Below are 21270 nucleotides of genomic sequence, written 5' to 3' on the forward strand. Positions count from 1 at the left end.
TACTGTTCTATAAGCAAGAAAAATAATCACAAAGAAGAAGAGTGCTACTTTAAAAATAGAAACCAAAACTAAGATCTTTCAAGCCCTGTTGTCACTGCAAAAGGACAAATCATAAGGAAGAAAATTGTTATTTTAAGAACAAAGACAACACAAAAATATCCACTACTCAACGCCTTAAGAACTAGTCACTCAAGAAAACAACAAACAGTACACCAACAAAAACACTGCATTTGTTGCATATAAATGTAACAAAGATAAGATTTCACATGAAGCCAATGAGAAAGAAAATATGGACATGGTTGTTGATAGTGCACATACAACAGGACATATGTGTCTAATATAGTGGGCAAGTTAACAAATGTGAAACACTGTCACAGTGCTGTGAAAGTTGCCAAACAAGGTATGTTAATGAAAATAGTATCAACAGGCAGCTCTGCACTTGATAACTGTGTTCTCAAAGATGTTATGTGTGTTCCTCAAGTGTGTAGAAATCTGATGTCTGAACACTATCACTGACAATAGTTGTACAGCTGTGTTTAGTGAACATTCTTTCATATCTATAAATATCAAATACTAATTTTGAAAGGACACAAAACAAGAGATGAATTATACAAAGTGAACATTAAATCAGGAATGCAATCACTACCGACACAAGAAGAAAAACAAGAATGGCATAAGGAGCTAGCTCATCCAGGCATAAGCTGCACTTCAAAGATGAAGATCATGTGCACTGGAGTTCCTAATAGTTTACACTCCACAGAACAATTTTATGAAGCTTGTGTGAGAGCTAAGCTAACAAGAAAGTCATTTTCTACTGTGAGAGAAAGAAGAACAAGGCCACTTGAAATAATACATACTGAAACATGTGGAGAGATAAAATCCCCAGCATTTAATGGATACAGATACAACATGACAGTATTAGAGCATTTCACTCATTGTTGTGTAACCTATTAGCTAAACGGCAAGTCAGACTCTCCAAGATTCATATGAAAATATGAGACAGAAAGAGAAAATAATTCCAATCTAAAAGTGTCAAAAATAACGTGATAAATGTGTTGAATGCAGAAACCACATCTTTAAGAGCTCGTGCAAAGAAAAGGAATAGTACTAGACTACAGCATTACTTACAGTCCTCAACTCAATTGGAAAGCAGAGAGACTAAATATGACAACATTAACACACAAAGAGCTATAATATTCATTAGCGAAAGTGGTTTGGGAAAAAACAAGATCTGACAAGACTTCAAATTTCTGTATCAGGAGTTTTTGCCAAAAATCTAAACAACTTAGGGAAACTAGATGAAAGAAGTAATTCACACATTTTTATTGGTTATGCTCCTGTGTCAAGAGATGCTGAATTTGAACAGAGTGTGAGGAAAAAACTAACAAATGACACTAACACAAATGAAATTCAGAACCAAGAAAATCAAGATGAAAGAGCATGCAATGAAGACACAGCAAAGTACAACATTATGGACAGAACCAATCTGAAGCAATCTTCAAACTATGGTAATTATGAAACAGCATTACTTACATATGAAAAATGCATTAACTGTCAAGATAAGGAAACCTGACTAAAAGAAAAAGAAGGAAATAACTGTCCTGAACAGAATAAAACATGGAAGTTGATCAATCAATAGGAGGCAAAAGAGAAAGAGATCTTAGCAAGCAAATGGGTCTTTAAAGTCAAATATGATAGTGAATATAACGCCAGACTGGTTGTCAGAGGTTTTCAACAAGAAAGGGGTATAGATTTAAAGGAAATGTTCAGCCCAGTTGTACATATATGTTCACTAAGACTGTTCATTGCTCTGGCAGCAGAGAAAAATTTTGCCACCAGGATGTTTGATGTAAAAACAGCATTTCTACATGGAAAACGGGATGAAGAGATTTTCATGAAGATACTTGAAGGATTAAAAAATGCTGGAAAAATTTGTTTTGAAGAAAACACTGTGTATGCGTAAATAAGTACCATCTAGATGGAGTAAAGTTCTCACAGATTTTCTAAAAACAGAAGGATTAATTCAGCTGAAGTCAGATCAGTGCATATTTAAAGATGTAACTGCAGAAAGATGGAATCATAACACAAAAGGATTCATAAGTAGTATTTTTGAATGGTTGTAGTACAAAATCCAGATATGTAGCTAGTGACACAAATACGAAGATAAAAGGATCAAATAATTCTATATCAAGAACAGCATGTCAAGGAAGTACTTGAAAACTTCAATATGAATTACTATAATGCCACAACAACATCAGTTCCAGAGGAAAAGGCAAGTGAAGAAAATCAAGAAGATAAACACATTAAATTTCCATATCATAAAGCCATAGAGAGTGTTCTGTATTTCTCATATAAAATCAGACCATATCTTACATTTACAAACAATTATAAGAGCTGCTTTAGAGAAGACCCTAAGAAAAGGGATTACCAAAATATACACTGAGATACCTACAAGATACGAAGATTTGTGACCATTTTATATGAAGATAGAGGAGTAGTGTGACACTATTCATCTAAATGTCTATTATGATGCTGAACAGAGTTATCCAGAAGAGAAGTGAAGCTCATTCTTCATGTACATAATCGAAGTGCTATCCAAATGATCTAACCAGGACAGTTAGTTAGGCAAAGCAAACATACAGATGTGAAATTTCACTATGTTAGTAAACAGTATAGAGAAGGTTTGTGTAGGATAAAGTATTGTAGTACAGAAGAACAGCTGGCAGACATGCTGAACAAAGCTCTGCAAAGATCAAAGTTTGAGAAATTTAGAAATGCTATTATGAAAGAATTTTATTAACTTATTCTAAGTTTATCCATTATGGAAGTTTTAGAACCAGTGACTGTTTCCTGAATGTAAGTGCATAAAACTGCAACCAGCCAAAAAAGTGACCTGCAGCAGTTTTATGTACTTACATAACTTTTTTCTTTTTGTACAGCAATGAGTAACTTATATTGCTTTTCATCTCTGTTGTGTGTCTTATTGGATTTCCAATAAAGTGAACAAAAAAATTCAAGGTATACTACTGGCATAGTCATTTGATATCTTTCATTTCTGAGATTCGAAAGTGGCTTAAGGTGCCTACATCAGCAGTAACGTCAACTTCATAATATACATATAGCATTTGTTATCAATGACATGCTATAAAAAACAGGAAATACTGTAAATGTCAGACCGAAAATAATCTGCCTCTGAATGTAAATATGTAATAAATTATCGGGAACATGTATAGTTAGTTGTAATTTGAGATGCAGTACAAAAAGCTGTGATCATGGTATTCTGTGAACTGAAGAGCTTTTTCATATTAATATATTTTTACACATCTGATAACTGTTAATTTGTTCATATATAAAATTGCTCAGAGACTAAGCCGCAGTAACAGATCCGGTGTCACCTGGTTACCAGCACACAAATGGATAGTACCACATTACTGTCATCATGAGATGGAAGTTACCTTTTTCAGCGTGTCATCGTATTTGAAATCTGGTAAGTTTTTGTAGATCTCGTCGTCTTCCTCATCAGCAATACTTTCAGGCATTTTCAAATTCGACGTATATTTGCTTTCTTCGCATTTATTGTAATTCTATCCACTCCAACATTTGAACACTGTATACATACACTGCACATTCCATTGTTTTGCCCGCACACTGCGTCTCATGATTGCCAAACCACGAACTAAACAGTTGTTCACGTTCAGTGGAAAATCTAATCGAAACACTTTCGATATAAGATTTTTCAGGATTTTACGCAAATATCTACGACAGCAGCCAACAAATATCCGCGAAATAACTGCTGACATGTAAGAAATTATTTATATTCAGATTCTTCTTATTCAGTTTCGGTGGTTAAGTAGAAAACAAAAAGTGATTCATGTAGCCAGTATCCTGCAATTATTGTGTACGAGAAAAATTTAGTATGAGTTGAATTGTCTCAACTCTGTTTGCCAATTCCTACAAACTTATGGGCTACCACGTCAATTGTTAAATTTGTAGACAACATTGACATTCTCCAACTGGTACAATTTATAGGAAAAACTCTCACAATAACATGTCTTTTATGGTTTTCTTAAATTACCATGCTGTTATTCCCAATATTACTTCATTCGTCCTGCTAGAAGCCAAAATAAAAAATTTTAAAAAATTACTACATTCTGTGTTTGCAACTGGTATATCTCGGACCTTTGAAGGCTTTGGTGACGCTTGCGCAGTAGTCCCGTGAGGAGGCGCTCACGCAGTGAATGTTTGGTGTGCGTTGCCGTGGTGCGGGTTGCCGAAGTGAGTTCGAAACTTGTAATTTTTTTTTTCTTTTTCTTTTTGTGTACGTCTTCGTCATTGGTCATGGAAGTGCCATTGGATACAGGAGGTTAAATCGCAACAATAGTGAAGTGTGGATTGTTTGATTATGTATGAAAGTGGTTTTTTGTTGTGATGGAGTTTAACAAGTGACGTAAACAGGTTTTTCGCAGTGTTGTTTGCCAGCCTTGTCAGCCCTTCGCCTGGATTTTCGTTTCATTGCTTCGCACATTGTCGCTTCAGTAAACAAAGAGGTAAGTGGCTAGTGGAAATCTCGTCGTATTAGGTGTTTCTAACGTGTATGCTGACTCACCGTATACCGTTGTAGTGACTTGTTTAGCTCAAAAAACAACATAACAAGGGAGAAAGCCCATAAAAATGATCCCATGATTACGGGAACTCATAAAACAATATTTACTGTACTGCGTCTCTTCCAAAAAATAACAATGTTCGACCTAAGATTTCGAAGTATGAATTCTTGCATCCGTAGTCAGAAAGTACGCAATTACTTCACGATGTAACCAACCTAACACCTTGCAGGCTAGTTTCATATTCCACGTCCTAGATGTTAGTGTAATGAGTGTAATCCACGCTCCGCAGAATTGTTTGTGACAACAGATGGGTCGCCATGGAAACCATACGCACCCCCAAGCAGTAGCTCGTGGGCACTACTGTTTATAAGAACAACAAAGTACTTAACAAGGTGACAGTCATTAAAAATAGATTTGTGCTTTCTTCTGTTTTTATCTCAGACGGTTTTTAGAGATGTCATACTCGTAGGTTGAGTAAATCCGTTTGGCCTCTTTCTCATTACGTCCAAAGCACTGTGTTCCGTTTTTCCTTAACACACATACCTATTTTTTGACGCGTCTTATAAACTTGGATTTTGCCTCTTGACTTTCACGGGAGTGTTGACAGTTCGAAGAGACATACTCAAGCATAAGCACGGACATATGCGAAATCGGGAAGTGTGTTCACCAGATATCGTAATTTACTTTAAATGTGAAAACCGCGCTTGTTTTTCAGTTATCTTTGTTTGTCATATGGTGCCTCTATTGATAACTGGGCGTGCTTAACGAAGTACTCAGCTGTCGTAATACTGTCGTTCTATGCAGTAATATGTTGCCGTTCGTGTGTTACCAGTTACTTCAATGTATAGACCCATATGTAAAATTGTTTAAAATAGTACAGTAAAATGTCATCTACGGACGAACCACATTTAGACAGATGAATTGATATTAACGTTACGTCCTCGAAAAGTTCCTTTGCCAGACGTTTCTGCTGCATTTCCTGCCTTTCGCCGCCGGCTGTCAAAAGTGTCATGAATACATGAGTTCTAAGTAGCAGGGCTGTTGCGGTATTATAATGTCACAGATTCCCCCCCCCCCCCCCCCCCCACACACACACACACACATTGGGTACTGCTTTCAGGCGTTTATAATGAAATTAGGAAGGTCTTCTCTTAAGAAATTACACGTTGTTGTGTACATGACTATCTGAAGAGGGTCAACGCCACCTATTGTTTCGCTGGGTGCGTGGTACACCACGGAATTAGTTAGGTAGTGGCGATTCATTAAAAGAGTAATTAGCAAATTATGTCAAAGAATGGTGGAGCACCTGAAAAGTCATAAGTTTGAGTTTAACACTCTGTCGACAGCGAATACATTAAAGTCGGCACATGGGAGCAGAAGCTCAGTGTGGCTAAGAATGGGAGCTTGATATTTATTGCCCGTGCGTCGTAACAAGAAGTGCGAAAACTGACGTATTGAGGGGGAGAACCAAATACATATGACCGGGAGACAATGTTAACCCCGCACCTGCCTACTGCGGGTCCCGGGCTTGTCGTATTTATCAATTTAGAGAGACCAGTGGAGCATACAATTTGGCATTGCTTTCTTTATTTACTTAAAAACATATTAGGTGTATTATTGTAGAATTATGCAGCAGGTAGAAAAGTATGGAGGCTTGAAGGCGCCGTACACACGTAACAGTAGTAGAGGTCTGCAAAATACATGCCAGCCACCGCACATTATCCCAACAAATGATAAAAATATTTTACGTTTGTTATCTGACTATATCATTTAAGAACAGATATGATTACTTAACAGATTTCAATAAAAATTTTGTTTATTGTGTTTCTTGGTGTTACAGCATTACACTTCAGGCATTCGAATGATCTGCCCGTCATCACACATCTCAAAGTTACTCCTAATCTCTCGCCAGTTGTCATTTCCTCTCTCACTAACGTGTTTTCCTCCTCAGTTTTTTGTCGTATCAACATTATCAGTCGTAAGATGCAGGACTTTAGTCAGTAAATTAACATCTCATTTTTCAGCCCTTCATGGACCCTTTCGCTATTTTGTGTTGTTTACTGGCTATAGCAAATAAAATTGTGATATGCTTCTTTTTGAATGTTTGACCTTCTAAAATCGTGTTGCCAGCTGACAATATTGATGGTGTGAAAGTCGCTTCAATGTATTGAGGATTTGGCATTGTCAATAAATATTAAACGTGCGCGGACGCCTTTTTAATTTTTTGTTGATGGAAAGAAGTTTCGTTTGCGCCATATGTATTATCCTATTTTAATACCGAGGTACTCTCACTCCCGTCTCCCGCCAGAGTCCCTAAACTTAAAATTCTTGATGTGAAAGTTTTTTATAATGTACTTATACTTTCAGCATGCTGTGTTTCAAATAAGAGAAGTGTTGTTATTTCCTCCAAAAAATGTAAGCTGTTCCGTACCGTAACCATTTATATCCGAGTAGTATAAACCTATCCATAGCTCGTGCAATAGTAAACTCATTTCCAATCAGCCCAATTACAGTTTGTAGTACAAAGAAATATATTTATAGCCTCTGTGTGGCACGATGTCATTGTACTTTTACCAAATACAAGTAGGCGGCGCACAAAGAATACAGCAAGACTGTTTCATCTTAATCTTGTTATCGGTTCACTTAATCGTGAGGGCCCCGCTAATAACTCGCTGTGTCCAGAAACTACTTTTGAAATATAAAGCAGAGGGTTCATCCAAATGTTTCACATTACGGATTCTCCCCATTCATTCAGATACAGAGCGAGGAAAGAATGACCATTTCAATTCCTCTGTGCATACTGTAACATCAAGTCTCCGCAATCCGTATGGGAGCCATACGGGGAGGGGACATAGTACACTTATTGATTCTAAAGTCATAGCATACTACTTTTTTTATGTGCACAATTTAACATTTCTGAATACTTAACCCAATCTTGGCGCTAGGCCTGCTTGGAAGTCAGAGATATTTGTGTACTTTTTTTTCCAGATATACTTCACTATAGATAACTGCACCATCTACAAAGAGTCTGTGGTTACTGTTAATATTGTCAGCTAGAACATTTATGTACAACACGAACAGCAAGAGCCCAGTAGTACACTTCCATGACGACGTGTAGGCTCTCTCTATCAAAAAAATCTTCAACCTGTCCATGGATTTCATTATAGGCCTATACTCCAGATGATTGTACTTTTTTTAAATAACTATTTATGTGGTGCTGAATTAAAAGTTTCTTGGAAGACAAGAAATATCCACCTGATTGCTGTGAACCATGGCGTTTGGTAAATCACATGAGAAAAAGACTGGTTTCATTATTACCGATGTTTTAGAAATTTGATCAGATTCTGCGTACTGTAGGTCATCCTACAATGTATCTGGTACTTAAATTAAAAATAATGGTATCTCCATCTTTTTTATAGAACGACTACCAAAGAGCAAATGTCCTGCAGCAGTAGGCGGGGTTCTGCCGCGAATGATTAAAATCAAAATGTGAGTGACGGGAAAGGGACTGTTTATTCATCATTTGTATCGATTTTGTTCCTTCGTGAATGAAATATTGATTGTGATTTACACGAAAGAAGGCAGATGATTTTACACTTGGAATCTTATGTTACATTTACCATACCGTCTAGATTTACGTGTTTTTCTACATACTTGGGAGTTTCATACGACTTTTAGTTGCACTATTCCAGTCAGCCACCACCATTAACCACCTAGCTGAGCTTTCTTAGAGAACTTATGGGCCTATGCTATATTTCCTGTTTAATTCATCCTGCATGCAATGTTATCTGATGTCAGCTCTACTGCGTTCACTAAACAACAGTGACAGCGCCCTGCTTGAAGAATGTCACGGAAACGTTTCGTTGTACGGAACGAGTTAGTATGAGGGTAAGGATCTGGACTGTCATTTTGGAGTACAGCGATTCAAATCCCCGGCCGGCCATCGAGATTTTATGTTATCTGCCATGTTCCTAAATGGCTGAAGGCAGATGCTGCGTGGTTGCTTTGTAAACCGCGTAGTCGTGATCCTTCCCTTTCGTTCCCCAACCCAAGTTTGTCGGGCTCTGATGACCGCGCAGTTGAGCGCCCCACAAACCAAACATCATCATCCAAGTTTTTGTTCTATCACAAATATCGTCGTCTTCAAAGGAGTCGCTAAGCCTAATCTTTCTTCTTCGTTTCGTTGTCGGTGTCCCAATGTTGAAAATTACATCGACACTGTTTGCGTAATTGAATTTCTCGCAAGCCTTAGATACGTGATGTATTGACAAACAGTCGCTCAGTTTCCAGAAAGTCCAATACAAAGCTGCAGGCTGAAGTTTGCATAGTATCGAAAAAACATTCATGCTCATGTACAAGTGCCGAAATAAGGTGTCGCTTTCAAAGAACCCATATGCGAAAAAATAGTTTAATGCTCGTCGTAGTTGAAAGTACGAAGTGTGATCAGAAAATACGATGAATCAAGTGATAAGCTCACATGGAATTTGATTTAACCTCCTCCAAATTGCTGTCCTAGGCTAGTAATGCACGTATCCCAACGTTGAATTAATGACTGAAAAAGCATTTCTGGAACGCTGATCTCTGGGGTGCGTTCTTTTGCTCTTTCGTGGCCCTCTCAACGTCAGGAGTGGTGTGAAAACGTTTTACTTTAAGCACGGTTTTACTTTGGTGCAAAAGCTAGTGTGTAAGGTGGATTTGGACGGACGGAAACACTTTTTCCGGCCAAACTAGCGAATAAAACCCAGATGTGGCACAGCGCGTTATCGTGATGAAGAAAGAAGCCATTGGCCCATTGTTATGGTGTTTTTCTTTGTACTTCGTTTCGCAAACTTGCACTACGCCATTGTAAAATTCGACATTTACAGTTGTTCCTCCTGGCAAGAACTCGTATCGCATTTTGTTCTCAATATGGAAATAGAAATGTACATGACTTTGATATTCGATTTCGACTGACGTGCATTTTTATGGTGAGGAGATTCACTGGTTTTCCATTGTGAACGCTGAAGTTTCGTCGTAAGGGCTATAACCATAGGCCCAGGTTTCATCTCTAACTACACTCCTGGAAATGGAAAAAAGAACACATTGACACCGGTGTTTCAGACCCACCATACCTGCTCCGGACATTGCGAGAGGGCTGTACAAGCAATGATCACACGCACGGCACAGCGGACACACCAGGAACCGCGGTGTTGGTCGTCGAATGGCGCTAGCTGCGCAGCATTTGTGCACCGCCGCCGTCAGTGTCAGCCAGTTTGCCGTGGCATACGGAGCTCCATCGCAGTCTTTAACACTGGTAGCATGCCGCGACAGCGTGGACGTGAACCGTATGTGCAGTTGACGGACTTTGAGCGAGGGTGTATAGTGGGCATGCGGGAGGCCGGGTGGACGTACCGCCGAATTGCTCAACACGTCGGGCGTGAGGTCTCCACAGTACATCGATGTTGTCGCCAGTGGTCGGCGGAAGGTGCACGTGCCCGTCGACCTGGGACCGGACCACAGCGACGCACGGATGCACGCCAAGACCGTAGGATCCTACGCAGTGCCGTAGGGGACCGCACCGCCACTTCCCAGCAAATTAGGGACACTGTTGCTCCTGGGGTATCGGCGAGGACCATTCGCAACCGTCTCCATGAAGCTGGGCTACTGTCCCGCACACCGTTAGGCCGTCTTCCGCTCACGCCCCAACATCGTGCAGCCCGCCTCCAGTGGTGTCGCGATAGGCGTGAATGGAGGGACGAATGGAGACGTGTCGTCTTCAGCGATGAGAGTCGCTTCTGCCTTGGTGCCAATGATGGTCGTATGCGTGTTTGGCGCCGTGCAGGTGAGCGCCACAATCAGGACTGCGTACGACCGAGGCACACAGGGCCAACACCCGGCATCATGGTGTGGGGAGCGATCTCCTACACTGGCCGTACACCACTGGTGATCGTCGAGGGGACACTGAATAGTGCACGGTACATCCAAACCGTCATCGAACCCATCGTTCTACCATTCCAAGACCGGCAAGGGAACTTGCTGTTCCAACAGGACAATGCACGTCCGCATGTATCCCGTGCCACCCAACGTGCTCTAGAAGGTGTAAGTCAACTGCCCTGGCCAGCAAGATCTCCGGATCTGTCCCCCATTGAGCATGTTTGGGACTGGATGAAGCGTCGTCTCATGCGGTCTGCACGTCCAGCACGAACGCTGGTCCAACTGAGGCGCCAGGTGGAAATGGCATGGCAAGCCGTTCCACAGGACTACATCCAGCATCTCTACGATCGTCTCCATGGGAGAAGCAGCCTGCATTGCTGCGAAAGGTGGATATACACTGGACTAGTGCCGACATTGTGCATGCTCTGTTGCCTGTGTCTATGTGCCTGTGGTTCTGTCAGTGTGATCATGTGATGTATCTGACCCCAGGAATGTGTCAATAAATTTTCCCCTTCCTGGGACAATGAATTCACGGTGTTCTTATTTCAATTTCCAGGAGTGTACAATTCTGAATGAAGACGATCCTTCATGTCTGCTGCGTTTTTAAATGGCTCACACCACTTCTATACAGTATTCAGAGCTACAGCATTATCGCCGTACACCATTTTCAACATTTCTTCAGTTTCTTTGGCATTTTTTGCGACTTGAAACAGAACTTAGTTATTCGAAATCCAATATACACGACGGACATGGTAAACACGACCTAACTCTAGCGTCTTCGGACGCTGTCTCAAAGTAAGAACGTGTACTAACTTGACCCTGCCTGTCTTAGCAATCAGGCTACCTGACAAATTACGTCAAATGGTTGTAGCCTCAGCAGTTACTGCTAAAAAATTTGATTCACCGTATTTTTTGATCACACTCGATATAAGTGTGCGGTATTTATATATTTCTGTGCGATGAATTTATTACAGTTCTGTTGTGATAACTCCATCTGTACACTTGCAAATTAATTAATGATAATAATAATGTGTTTGAGGCGGGCCCAGAATTCATAACCAACGTACACAGAATAAACAGTCGACACGCGTCCGAGGCACGGTGAACAAATCGTTAGCAATCACTCCCTAAAGTGACAATTAACAATAAGTCCAAAGTCTAGGCTGTCCGTAGATGGCATAGAAACAGAAGCGCCCTTAGCACTGTGAATGTGTCCTATGTTCCCACCAAGAAGTCAGAGGCAAAACAAAATTTTACCATCACTCATTATGTTAACATTAGTCTTCTCGTATTTTCGTGACAGTATTCGTCACACTAGACTGCATTTTAGACGCTAGTCAGGGATTGATTATGCCATTGCTAGATGCAGCTGACCAAAGACTGTTTTGCTTGTCATAACAATATGCGTAAATGGTCACTTTAGTGTCAGATGTCAGTCTTGAAAACCAAATGGTCGTCGTAGAAGCTTGGTCATAGCCTTTTGTCAGAAGTGTTTCCGGCCACTTTTGCTACTAGGGGAAGCGGATATTACAGGGTTAGGTTTGAATATGCGACAGGCCCTTGGGTGGCAATCTTCTGCAGCTTTTGCGACCAGACAACAATTATTACACAAAAATAAATGGGGATAAGAAATTAAGCTAAATACAATTACTCTCCAACTAACCATCGGAGACCACGGGCCCCGTACGCCAGAGTACTCAAAATAGCTCCAGAGTACTCAAAATAGCTCCGTGCACAACCTCCGAAATTTTGACAGTGCAATTTGGATTTACCCTGTGAATTTGTATTCGTAATCTTGAAAGTATTTTTAGTTTGTGAAATATCACAATGTCGTCAGTATTTCGTACATGAGATTATTACGGCTCTCGTTATGTGCTGGTTTCGATTGCATTGTTGAAATAATTGTTCAAATCCTATGGATATATCTCAACTCATGGAGTAACATAAGCTGAGAATGCTTTTCCTTTTATTAACCAGTGGTTACACCACATACTACGTTTACTCTTATGCTGTGGCTTTTTCCGCGCCGCAGCTAGAATCGTCGAAGCGTATTATATTGGAAGCACGACCTGTTGCTGGGAGTTGGCCGCCGTAACGGGTCCACAGAGGTGAGCGAGACGGCAGCAGCCTCTAGCAGCAACCGCGGCTCCTGCGGTACAGCGAGGCACCAGCAACGGCAACAGCGCCAGCTCGGGAACCACCTACCTACCTGGCGGGGAGAACAAGCCGGAATGCGAATTGCCGCGGCCCGGGTTCGCCGCGGCAACGCCGCCGGACCTGACCCAGTGAAGCAGCCATGCCGGCCAGCCACGCACATCCAACCCGCGTGACGTCCGAACCTGTCGGCAGCGCATATTCACCGCGCTCCGCAGTTCCGGCCAGATTTGTCGTTCCTAGCAGCCAGAATCTCGGCACGTCCCTCTTAGCACAACACAATCAATCAACAGGTGAAGGTGATTTCAGGAGTACCTAAAGGAAGTGTCATGGAACTCGCAATAGTAAGAAAAATGTTTCTTGAAAAGAGGAAATTGTAAATATCTTGCGGCAATTTGAGTACTAGGAAGACTTCTCTGATGATATTTGGAGTGCAGGCTTACACGAAAATGAAACTTGAACAATAAGCACTTTCTATAAGAAGAGAATCTTTAGACGTCTGATGATATAGAAAAGTGCTGAAAGTAAGGGATCGAATAACCATTGAAGCGTACTGAATTGTAGGGTAGCAAAGCAAAACCAGAAATGCATAACTCTATTTTCAGATGTTTCTTTACAAAGGAAAACGCGAATTTAATCCTCGTACCGCAGAAAAGATGAACGAATTAAGTGTTATTGTCAGTGATGTTGAGGAACAGCTAAAATCGTTAAAATTGAACAAAGCTACAGTGCCCGATGAAATCCCTGTCAAATTCTATATTGGATCTGCGGCTAACTCCACTCCTAACTATTATCTGCCCTACCCCTCGAGCAAAAAACCGCACTCAGTTCTCGGAGAAAAGCACAGGTTCCACCTGTCTACAAGAAGGGTAGTAGAAGTGAGACAAAACTGCTGTCCAGTATTCTTGACATGATCTGTTGTAGAATCTTAGAGGTATTCTGAACTCGAAGATAATGAGGTATTTTGAACAGAATGACTTCCTCAGTGCCAACCAGCGTGGATTCCGGAAACATCGATCATTTGAAACCCAACAGGCACTTTTCTCACTTGATGTACTGAAAGCTTTGGATCGAGGCAGTCAGGTAAGGATTTCCGAAAAGCATTCGACTCAGTATGGCACATACGGTTATTGTCAAAAGTACGATCGTATGGCGTATGAAGTGAAATTTCTGAATAGATTGAGAACTTTTTCGCAGGGAAGACGCAGCATTTATCTTGAATGGAGAGTCATCGTCAGGTGTAGAAGTAACTAAGGGTGTGCCCCAGGAAAGTGTTCAAAATACCTCATTATGTTTGAGTTCATGCTGTATATTAATGACCTTTCAGACAGTGATAATTAATTGAAACCCTCAGCTGCCGACAAGAGTTGTTGATATACCTCAATGGGGACAGCTGAAAATGTGTGCCCCGACCGGGACTCGAACCCGGGATCGCCTGCTTACATGGCAGGCGCTCTATCCATCTTTTTTTATTTCTTTTCTTAATTTTATCGATTTTTTTAAATTCTCATTTTCTTCGTAATTGTTCGTTGTATTTGTTCGGAGCGGACGTCCGATGACGCATGTTCAAGTTCATCGTTGATCCATTAGCTCAGTTTTTTTATTGCAGAGAGCAGCTAACCATCTGACTGAACACGCTGAGCTACCGTGCCGGGTTCGAGTCCCGATCGGGGCACACATTTTCAGCTGTCCCCATTGAGGTATATCAACAACACCTGTCGGCAGCTGAGGGTTTCAATTATCATTTATTCTAGAGAAGCTGCACGGTCATCAATGGTACCTGTTCTTTTGTGAACAGTTACTATCTTCATATATACTTTCAGACGGTGTTAGGCCTAATAGTAATCTCAGGCGTTTTGTAGATGATGTGATGCAGTTACCTGCAGTTTAAAAGAAGCTGCATAAATATTCAGTCATCTTGTTAAGATTTCAAAGTGGTGCAAAGATTGGCAATTTGCTTTAACTGTACAGAAATATAAAAATGTCTGCTTCACAAAATGAAGAAAAAAAATAGTAGTATCCTGTGACTATAATATCAATGAGTCACAACTCACGCATATACCTGGGTGTAACACTTTGTAGGGATATTCGTGGTCAAAGCAAAAGGTAGAATTCGGCTTATTGGTAGAACACTGGGAGAGTGCAGTCAAAACAGGTGGTATTGAACGTCTGTAGAGAAGGGCAGCACATATGGTCACAGGTTTGTTTGATCCGCGGGAGTGTCACGGAAATACTGAAGGCACTGGCCTGGAAGATTCTTGAAAATAGAAGTAAACTACTCCGAGGAAGTTCAGATGGTTCAAATGGCTCTGAGCACTATGGGACTTAACATCTGAGGTCATCAGTCCCTAACCTAAGGACATCACACACATCCATGCCCGAGGCAGGATTCGAACCTGCGATCGTAGCGGTCGCGCGATTCCAGACTGTAGCGCCTAGAACCGCTCGACCACCCCGGCCGGCACTCCGAGGAAGTCTTATTAACAAAATTTCAAGACCCTGCTTTAAATAATGACTCTAGGAATGTACTGCAGCCCCCTACGTACCGCTCACATAGGAATCGAAAGGATAGGAGGCATTCAACCAATCATTTTTCTCGCGCTCCATACGTAGCTGGTACAGTGGGACGTACCCTATACCATGCACTTCACGGTGGTTTATAGAGTATAGAAGTAGATGTATGCAGTTATGTAATGGAGGGTAATGTGGTGAACAAATTTTTTAGAGGAGACCAGGGCATAAACACAGTAGGTTATACAGTAAGTAGGTGGAGGTAGATTGCAGTAGTCGTGCAGAAATGATGAGATTGCACTGGATAGGCTAGCGTGCAAAGATGTATCAAACAACCCTTCAAACTAAAGTGTAAATGATGTACTGGATAATGTCTGAAGCGCCATGAGGCTGTTCGCAGTTGATGCAGTTGTTTGTAAGTATGTAGCAACGTTAGAAGACAGCGGTGAATTACATATCTGCAGATGATCTGTGATTGACTCTCATATTTCTAGATACTGTCAACTATTGTAAAATTGTAGGAGTAAGCGTACGGCGGGGTGCGACACCACATAAAACATATAGTTGAAAAAGCTGATACTAGGATGATAAAGAATCGCATGGAAATGTGATTGATCCACAGATGATTTGACCCTTATTCGACCGGTTGTTGCATATTGTTCATTCGTCTGCTACCCTTACCAGAGAAAGGCAGGCAAACAGACAGACAGACAGACAGAGAGAGCATCCAGCGAAGAGTGGCGTGTTTCGTCACGAAATCTTGTGTTCGACGCCAGAGCGTTGTAGAGGCGCTCAATTACTGTAATAGACGATGCAAGATAGACGTTTTGACCACGAAGGTTACTAGTGAAATAGGTAGAGAGAGTATGTTCCTGGAACAATCGGACAACACTTCGTCCCACATACGTATCGAGAAATGACCAAAAAGAGGAAATCAGGTAAATTAAAAACAAAACGGAAATTTAAAGACATTCTTCCCATGCATCCTTCGCGAATAGGACAGGGAAGAGATAATAGAACTAATGCAATTTCCGCCACACACCATATGGAGGGCGCGCTGAAAAGTAATGCCTCCGATTTTTTTACGCCAAAACGCCTAAAACTTTATAAAAAAAATAAACGTTATCAACAATCTACATCTTCGTTTTTCGTGTCTACATATGCCGCTAGAGGGCTCCGATTTGTAGTGTATAACAAGGCGGTGCGTACTTGTTCAGCATGGCAATGCCAGACCATACAAGAGCGCTGCGACATCTGCAACAGTCCGACGCCTTGGATTCACTGTCCTCAATCATCGTCCAAACTCTCCCGACTTGGCCCCATCCGATTTTTATCTGTTTCCGTAACTTCAAGAACACCTTCGAGGATTTCACTTTGATTAATGAAGCGCTGCAAGCAGAGGTGTTATCAATAAATATGTAGACTGTTAATAACATTTGTTTTATTTAAAAACCTTTAAAAGTTTTCACGTACAAATTTTGGAGGCATTACTTTTCAGCACGCCCTCGTAGATGTAGACATCTCTTCTGGATTCCGCGAGCCACCGCATGGCGAAGGGTACATTCCAGTCGCCCTTTCCCCGGCCACAAGTAAGGTATTTCAGTCTGTGTCCATGCACTGCAAACCACCGTGAACCGATTTCAGACGGTACTTACCATTGTACTAGAAAAGAATAAAACCCAGATATGAATTTTTTAATTCGTATCAGAAGCAAAAATTGGTGAAAAAAATTGCATTACATAATGGTAGTTAATGATAAAACATATCAATTAGTCTGCCCAGAATTTTGCCAAATCAGGGGCATTACGTGTTGCTGCCATCAGGACCCCCATTGTACATCTTAACGGGCACCCGTTACAATTCGTGAAGTGGGCTGTGGTTTGATCTTTGCCACACATTCAAAGAGCCCAAGCGGGCTTTGGAAGCTCCACTTCAACATATCGATTCTCAATCTGCTAACACCAATACGAGGACTGCTAAGTGATTTTCAGGTAGACCAGTGTTCCGCGTGGCCTTGCCTGGGGCGAAGGGGGGGGGGGGGGGGGCAGATGTTAGATTGGTAGCTGCCATCCATCGAGGTGAGTTGTTTCTCGTCGTCCATAAGGAGGTAAGATGGAACATTGTGTGGCGAAATGTATACAGCAGAAATCTATCCACTTCCTTCCGATCTAAGTAGTAACTAATCATACGTGAGAAAATAGCTACAAACGATGCACTGCAAAGATCATATGACGCACACTAATATTTGTGGAGCGTGCAGTTATACAGCGTGTAACTAAGTTCCCTTTACAGACATTGACGACAGAGTCCTTAAACCAAAGCAAGAAAAAATGTCTAGTAAACATGGGCTATAGAATTCAAGTCTTAAGAGCTGTGAGCACTTGCTCATTTTCTCTGCTTTGGAACACATCTCTTCTACTGAGCAAGTCTGATAGATCTTAAGTTATGCACTTCAGAGACCATGTTTTGCCAGACATTTTTTTCTAATTTTGGTGTAGGGAACCTGTCCTCAAAGTCTGTAAAGGGAATTTAATTACACCGCATGTAAGTACACTGATACACTTTTGGCAATACCAGCTGCATTGCAAAAACCTTTACGCAAAGATAACACACAATGCGATGCAATAAACGTTACTGAATTTATTGTCCCCGAAGATCTGAAACTCTCAGACGTAATGAATGCATCAGGAATGTGAGGCACTCAAAGCAACTTACGTAATAGAACTAAACGGTACCCCGGAACACAGCAAGTACGTCGAGGCGGATTTAATTAAAGAAACGCGGCATAGATACGAAGAAACGTATGGCAACTGGCTCGGATGGAGGAAAAAAAGGGTGAAATGGGGAAGGTATGGAAGTATGTCTTTCGGCTTACTTTCACCATTCTATAACATTTTATACATTTTTAATTTGTTAGTATAAGTGCTATTAGAAGCCTAACATTCCAATCAGAAGAAAGAAAATATAACACCGTGTCCTGAGATAAAATTTGGCGTACCAATGTAAGTGCCAAGTTTTCCAGCCGCGTTAAAGGAAGCCGCTACAATAGTTGGTAAATACTGCAATGTTCAGCAAAACATGCAAGTGCTATGTTCTTAATGGATGTTGAACAGCGTCTTGTGTCCATATGTACATTACTGAAAATCTAAGGAGGTTACCCATTCCTATTAAAAAAAATGTGACGGGTAGAAAACAGTGAAAAGATCTGGTGCCTTTAATCTTCTGATAGGTGTTGAATATTTCCTCCAAAACATTGGCTAAGAGTTCTTGTATTTCCTCATATTTTACAGAAACATAGGTAATCCCTTTTACCTGTTCTTTACAGAATTTAAACATTTCTTGCGGTGTCAGAATCTGGTTCTCTTGCGTCTGCTGCAGACTAGCGTTTGTGACAGTTGACTTTGCTGTACGCACGACGCCATCACATGCATTCCTCCATGGTATGACGCAAAAAAGTGCCATTCTGCACCAAGCCTATGCAGCACCATCAGAGAAATAGATCGGCTTGTTTATAGAAGGTGGGTGCTGTTTTATGTAGTTTGTTAACTGTAGTTGAAAAACGTGCACTGCTGTAGCGTTGTATTCAAGATGTCACGACACAAAAACTGTGACTCTTAGTTAATCTTGATCATTATAATAGAACATAAATGGATGAACTGGGCCTGTTAGTTTGCCGAGTGGTGCCCTTGTACTTCAACTTGAATAACAAAGGTATAGTTTTCAGAAAAGTCGACAAGGACTAAGCATTAATCAAGTACCAAGGTTTGTTTTTTGTCCTTCAGAAATTTACCCTGAGGTTTGGCAGTGAAGTGGTGCATTTTCATGTTGTCAAGGTTAGCTACCAACACGTCAAAAATACTTCTTGCGCTTTTGTAATTGTCACCATTTCCATTCTTGCTTGTCATTCATTGTTTGTATGCTACATTTTCAGGCATCAAATCGTCGTCTTCCAATTCTCAGACATGTCAAGTAAAGCTTTTTTGCGTAGAGAGTCTTTCCATTTTCCCATGATCGTATAGTTGCAACCGTCAATATTGCAAACCAGAAATTCATAAAGGTATTTATAGTCAACTGTAAGATTGGCCCCATCTATCATAAACTTTACATTCTGGTGATACAAACAAACGCAAACATAATGGGTGCCAGATGCCGCTGCAACAATATACCATTTCGGTCTCAACTGGCAAAATTTCGACTTTCCAATTTTGACAGGATTTTCTTTTATGAATTCAGTGAACACCACGTTTGTTCACAAAAGAGTTTCCTCACAAGTAGCTGGAGTTGCTCTTCAGAGGCGCATGTTTGGATTACGTCATTGGACCGTCTTACCTAGTGGCCCAACTCCCCCACACTTTACCTAATAGTGGAGACTTCAGTTGAACATGTACAGTAACTCCTCAAACATGCAGCCTTCCACATTTTTTGTTAAAATTGTTCCAGAAGAGTGCCCAGTAACTTACTTTTTCTTGGAGATGTTACTTCTTCATCTTCGGTATTCTGAAACAAATTTCTTCTACGGCAAGCTCTTTGTTTTCTATATTTTGGCTGGAGGTAGTATGGCCAAAACAAGAAAAAATTGTTTAGTAAGCATGGGCTCTAAAATGCCTAACTTAAGGTGGGACTCCACCTTAAAACTTAATTTTTCTTCGAAAAACATTTATTTCACATCTTCGGAGTGTATACTCTTAGATCCCATAAACGACTTGGCTGTATTCGAATGACAAATACATCTGTATGTGAAATATGGACTGCGCAAGGGGCCGTGGCACACTTATTTACAACAGCTGCCTAAGTGGGCAGGATAGTACCGGCCTATCAGAGACTTGCATCTGTTGCACTGTTGGCAGGATGCACTGACGTCAAGACACAAAACGCAAATGAAACTTTGCACAGGGTGAAAAAGGTGCCCTTGAGTCTTGTAGATGCTGTTTCTGAGTTCAGTACTGGATGTTTGAAGACTGAAGAAAGCAGGAGACCCAATACACCTATGTAACCCTCCCAGAAGAAGATCTGCTTATCCGGAACTCAACGACTGACCAGGGGTCTACAAGATGCTGCCAGGTGAGGAAAAATTCAAAAAATTGAAATTACAAGAAGTAGAAGAAGCCTTACACGAACAGAAAGGGAAAGCGTACGGTGCTGGTGAATTGTAATGTGCATGTTTCTTGTGAATTGTAATGCGTATGTTACTTGTAGTGGCATTAACATTAAAAAAATTGAAATACATTTCTCATAACTTTGTTTTTCCCAGTTCAATGGCAACTTTTTTAATCCAAAAAATTAACTTATCTCAGTGAAACTTGTGCAGGATGTAGTCTTGAGGTATTTGCATACTTCTGTGCATTAATATTATCGAAATGTACTACTGATAATTTAAGAATGAAGTAAATTAATAACATTTCTCATAAAATAAGTGCGTGGAATCGTTGAACAGTATTTGGTGAATGTACCTAAAAATCTGGCGTGTTAAAATTGAGGTCTGGGTATCGAAAGTTTGTTTAACAGAACGTATTACAAATTTATAAATAAAACGCCAGTGAAGTTCTGTACTTCAAAGCTTGGGTATTGCTACATCTTTACGTGATAGAAATGATTTTAAAATTCGGTCGAAATCGGTAAAGTAGAAGAAAACAAAGGTTTTTGGATGGGGTCCCCTTGAAGAGGGATGAGTATTTATTCAGTAGAAGGGCTTTGTGTCACAGGTAACGAAGATGGACAAGTGCTCATAGCTCGTAATTTTATCACTGTAGAGCCCGTTTTTACTGGTCATGTTTTTCATATTTGGGTCCATACTAACACCTCTCAAAATACAGAAAGCAAAGAGCTTGTAGTAGAAGAGATTTATTTCACAATATCGAAAGTAAGGAAGAACTCACCGCTCTTAAGGTGTGGATTTTAGAGCCCATTTTTACCATACTTTTTCGCTTCAAATGATCGGTCCTGCCGTTTCCGTGAATGTTGCCATTCCCCCTGGGATACCCTATATACACAGTGAGGTGACAAATGTCATGGGATGTCTCCTAATATCGTGTCGAACCTGATTTTTCCCGGTGTGGTGCAGCAACTTGCCATGGTCTCAACAAGTCCT

At 40.9% G+C, this 21270-nt stretch overlaps 2 protein-coding genes across 3 annotated transcripts in view; one reads left to right on the forward strand and one right to left on the reverse strand.

Annotated features, from left to right (window-relative positions):
* LOC124712277 overlaps positions 1-3632 on the reverse strand; it is a 130823-nt gene extending 127191 nt beyond the window's left edge. The window contains exon 1 of the mRNA XM_047242571.1: positions 3456-3632. Coding sequence (XP_047098527.1) covers positions 3456-3539 — 84 coding nt within the window. The 5' untranslated portion in view covers positions 3540-3632. The remainder of the gene's footprint in view (positions 1-3455) is intronic.
* Positions 3633-4280: 648 nt separating this feature from the next.
* The window catches only part of LOC124711899 (afadin), a 1103288-nt gene continuing 1086298 nt past the window's right edge, over positions 4281-21270 (forward strand). Inside the window, exon 1 of one of the 2 annotated variants that reach the window (XM_047242145.1) lies at positions 4281-4547. The gene's annotated coding sequence lies outside the window, so the exon portion shown is untranslated. The remainder of the gene's footprint in view (positions 4548-21270) is intronic. The other variant, XM_047242146.1, reaches the window with a different exon arrangement.

This window comes from Schistocerca piceifrons, chromosome 8, assembly GCF_021461385.2.
Source record: "Schistocerca piceifrons isolate TAMUIC-IGC-003096 chromosome 8, iqSchPice1.1, whole genome shotgun sequence".
Classification (NCBI taxonomy): Eukaryota; Metazoa; Arthropoda; class Insecta; order Orthoptera; family Acrididae; genus Schistocerca; species Schistocerca piceifrons.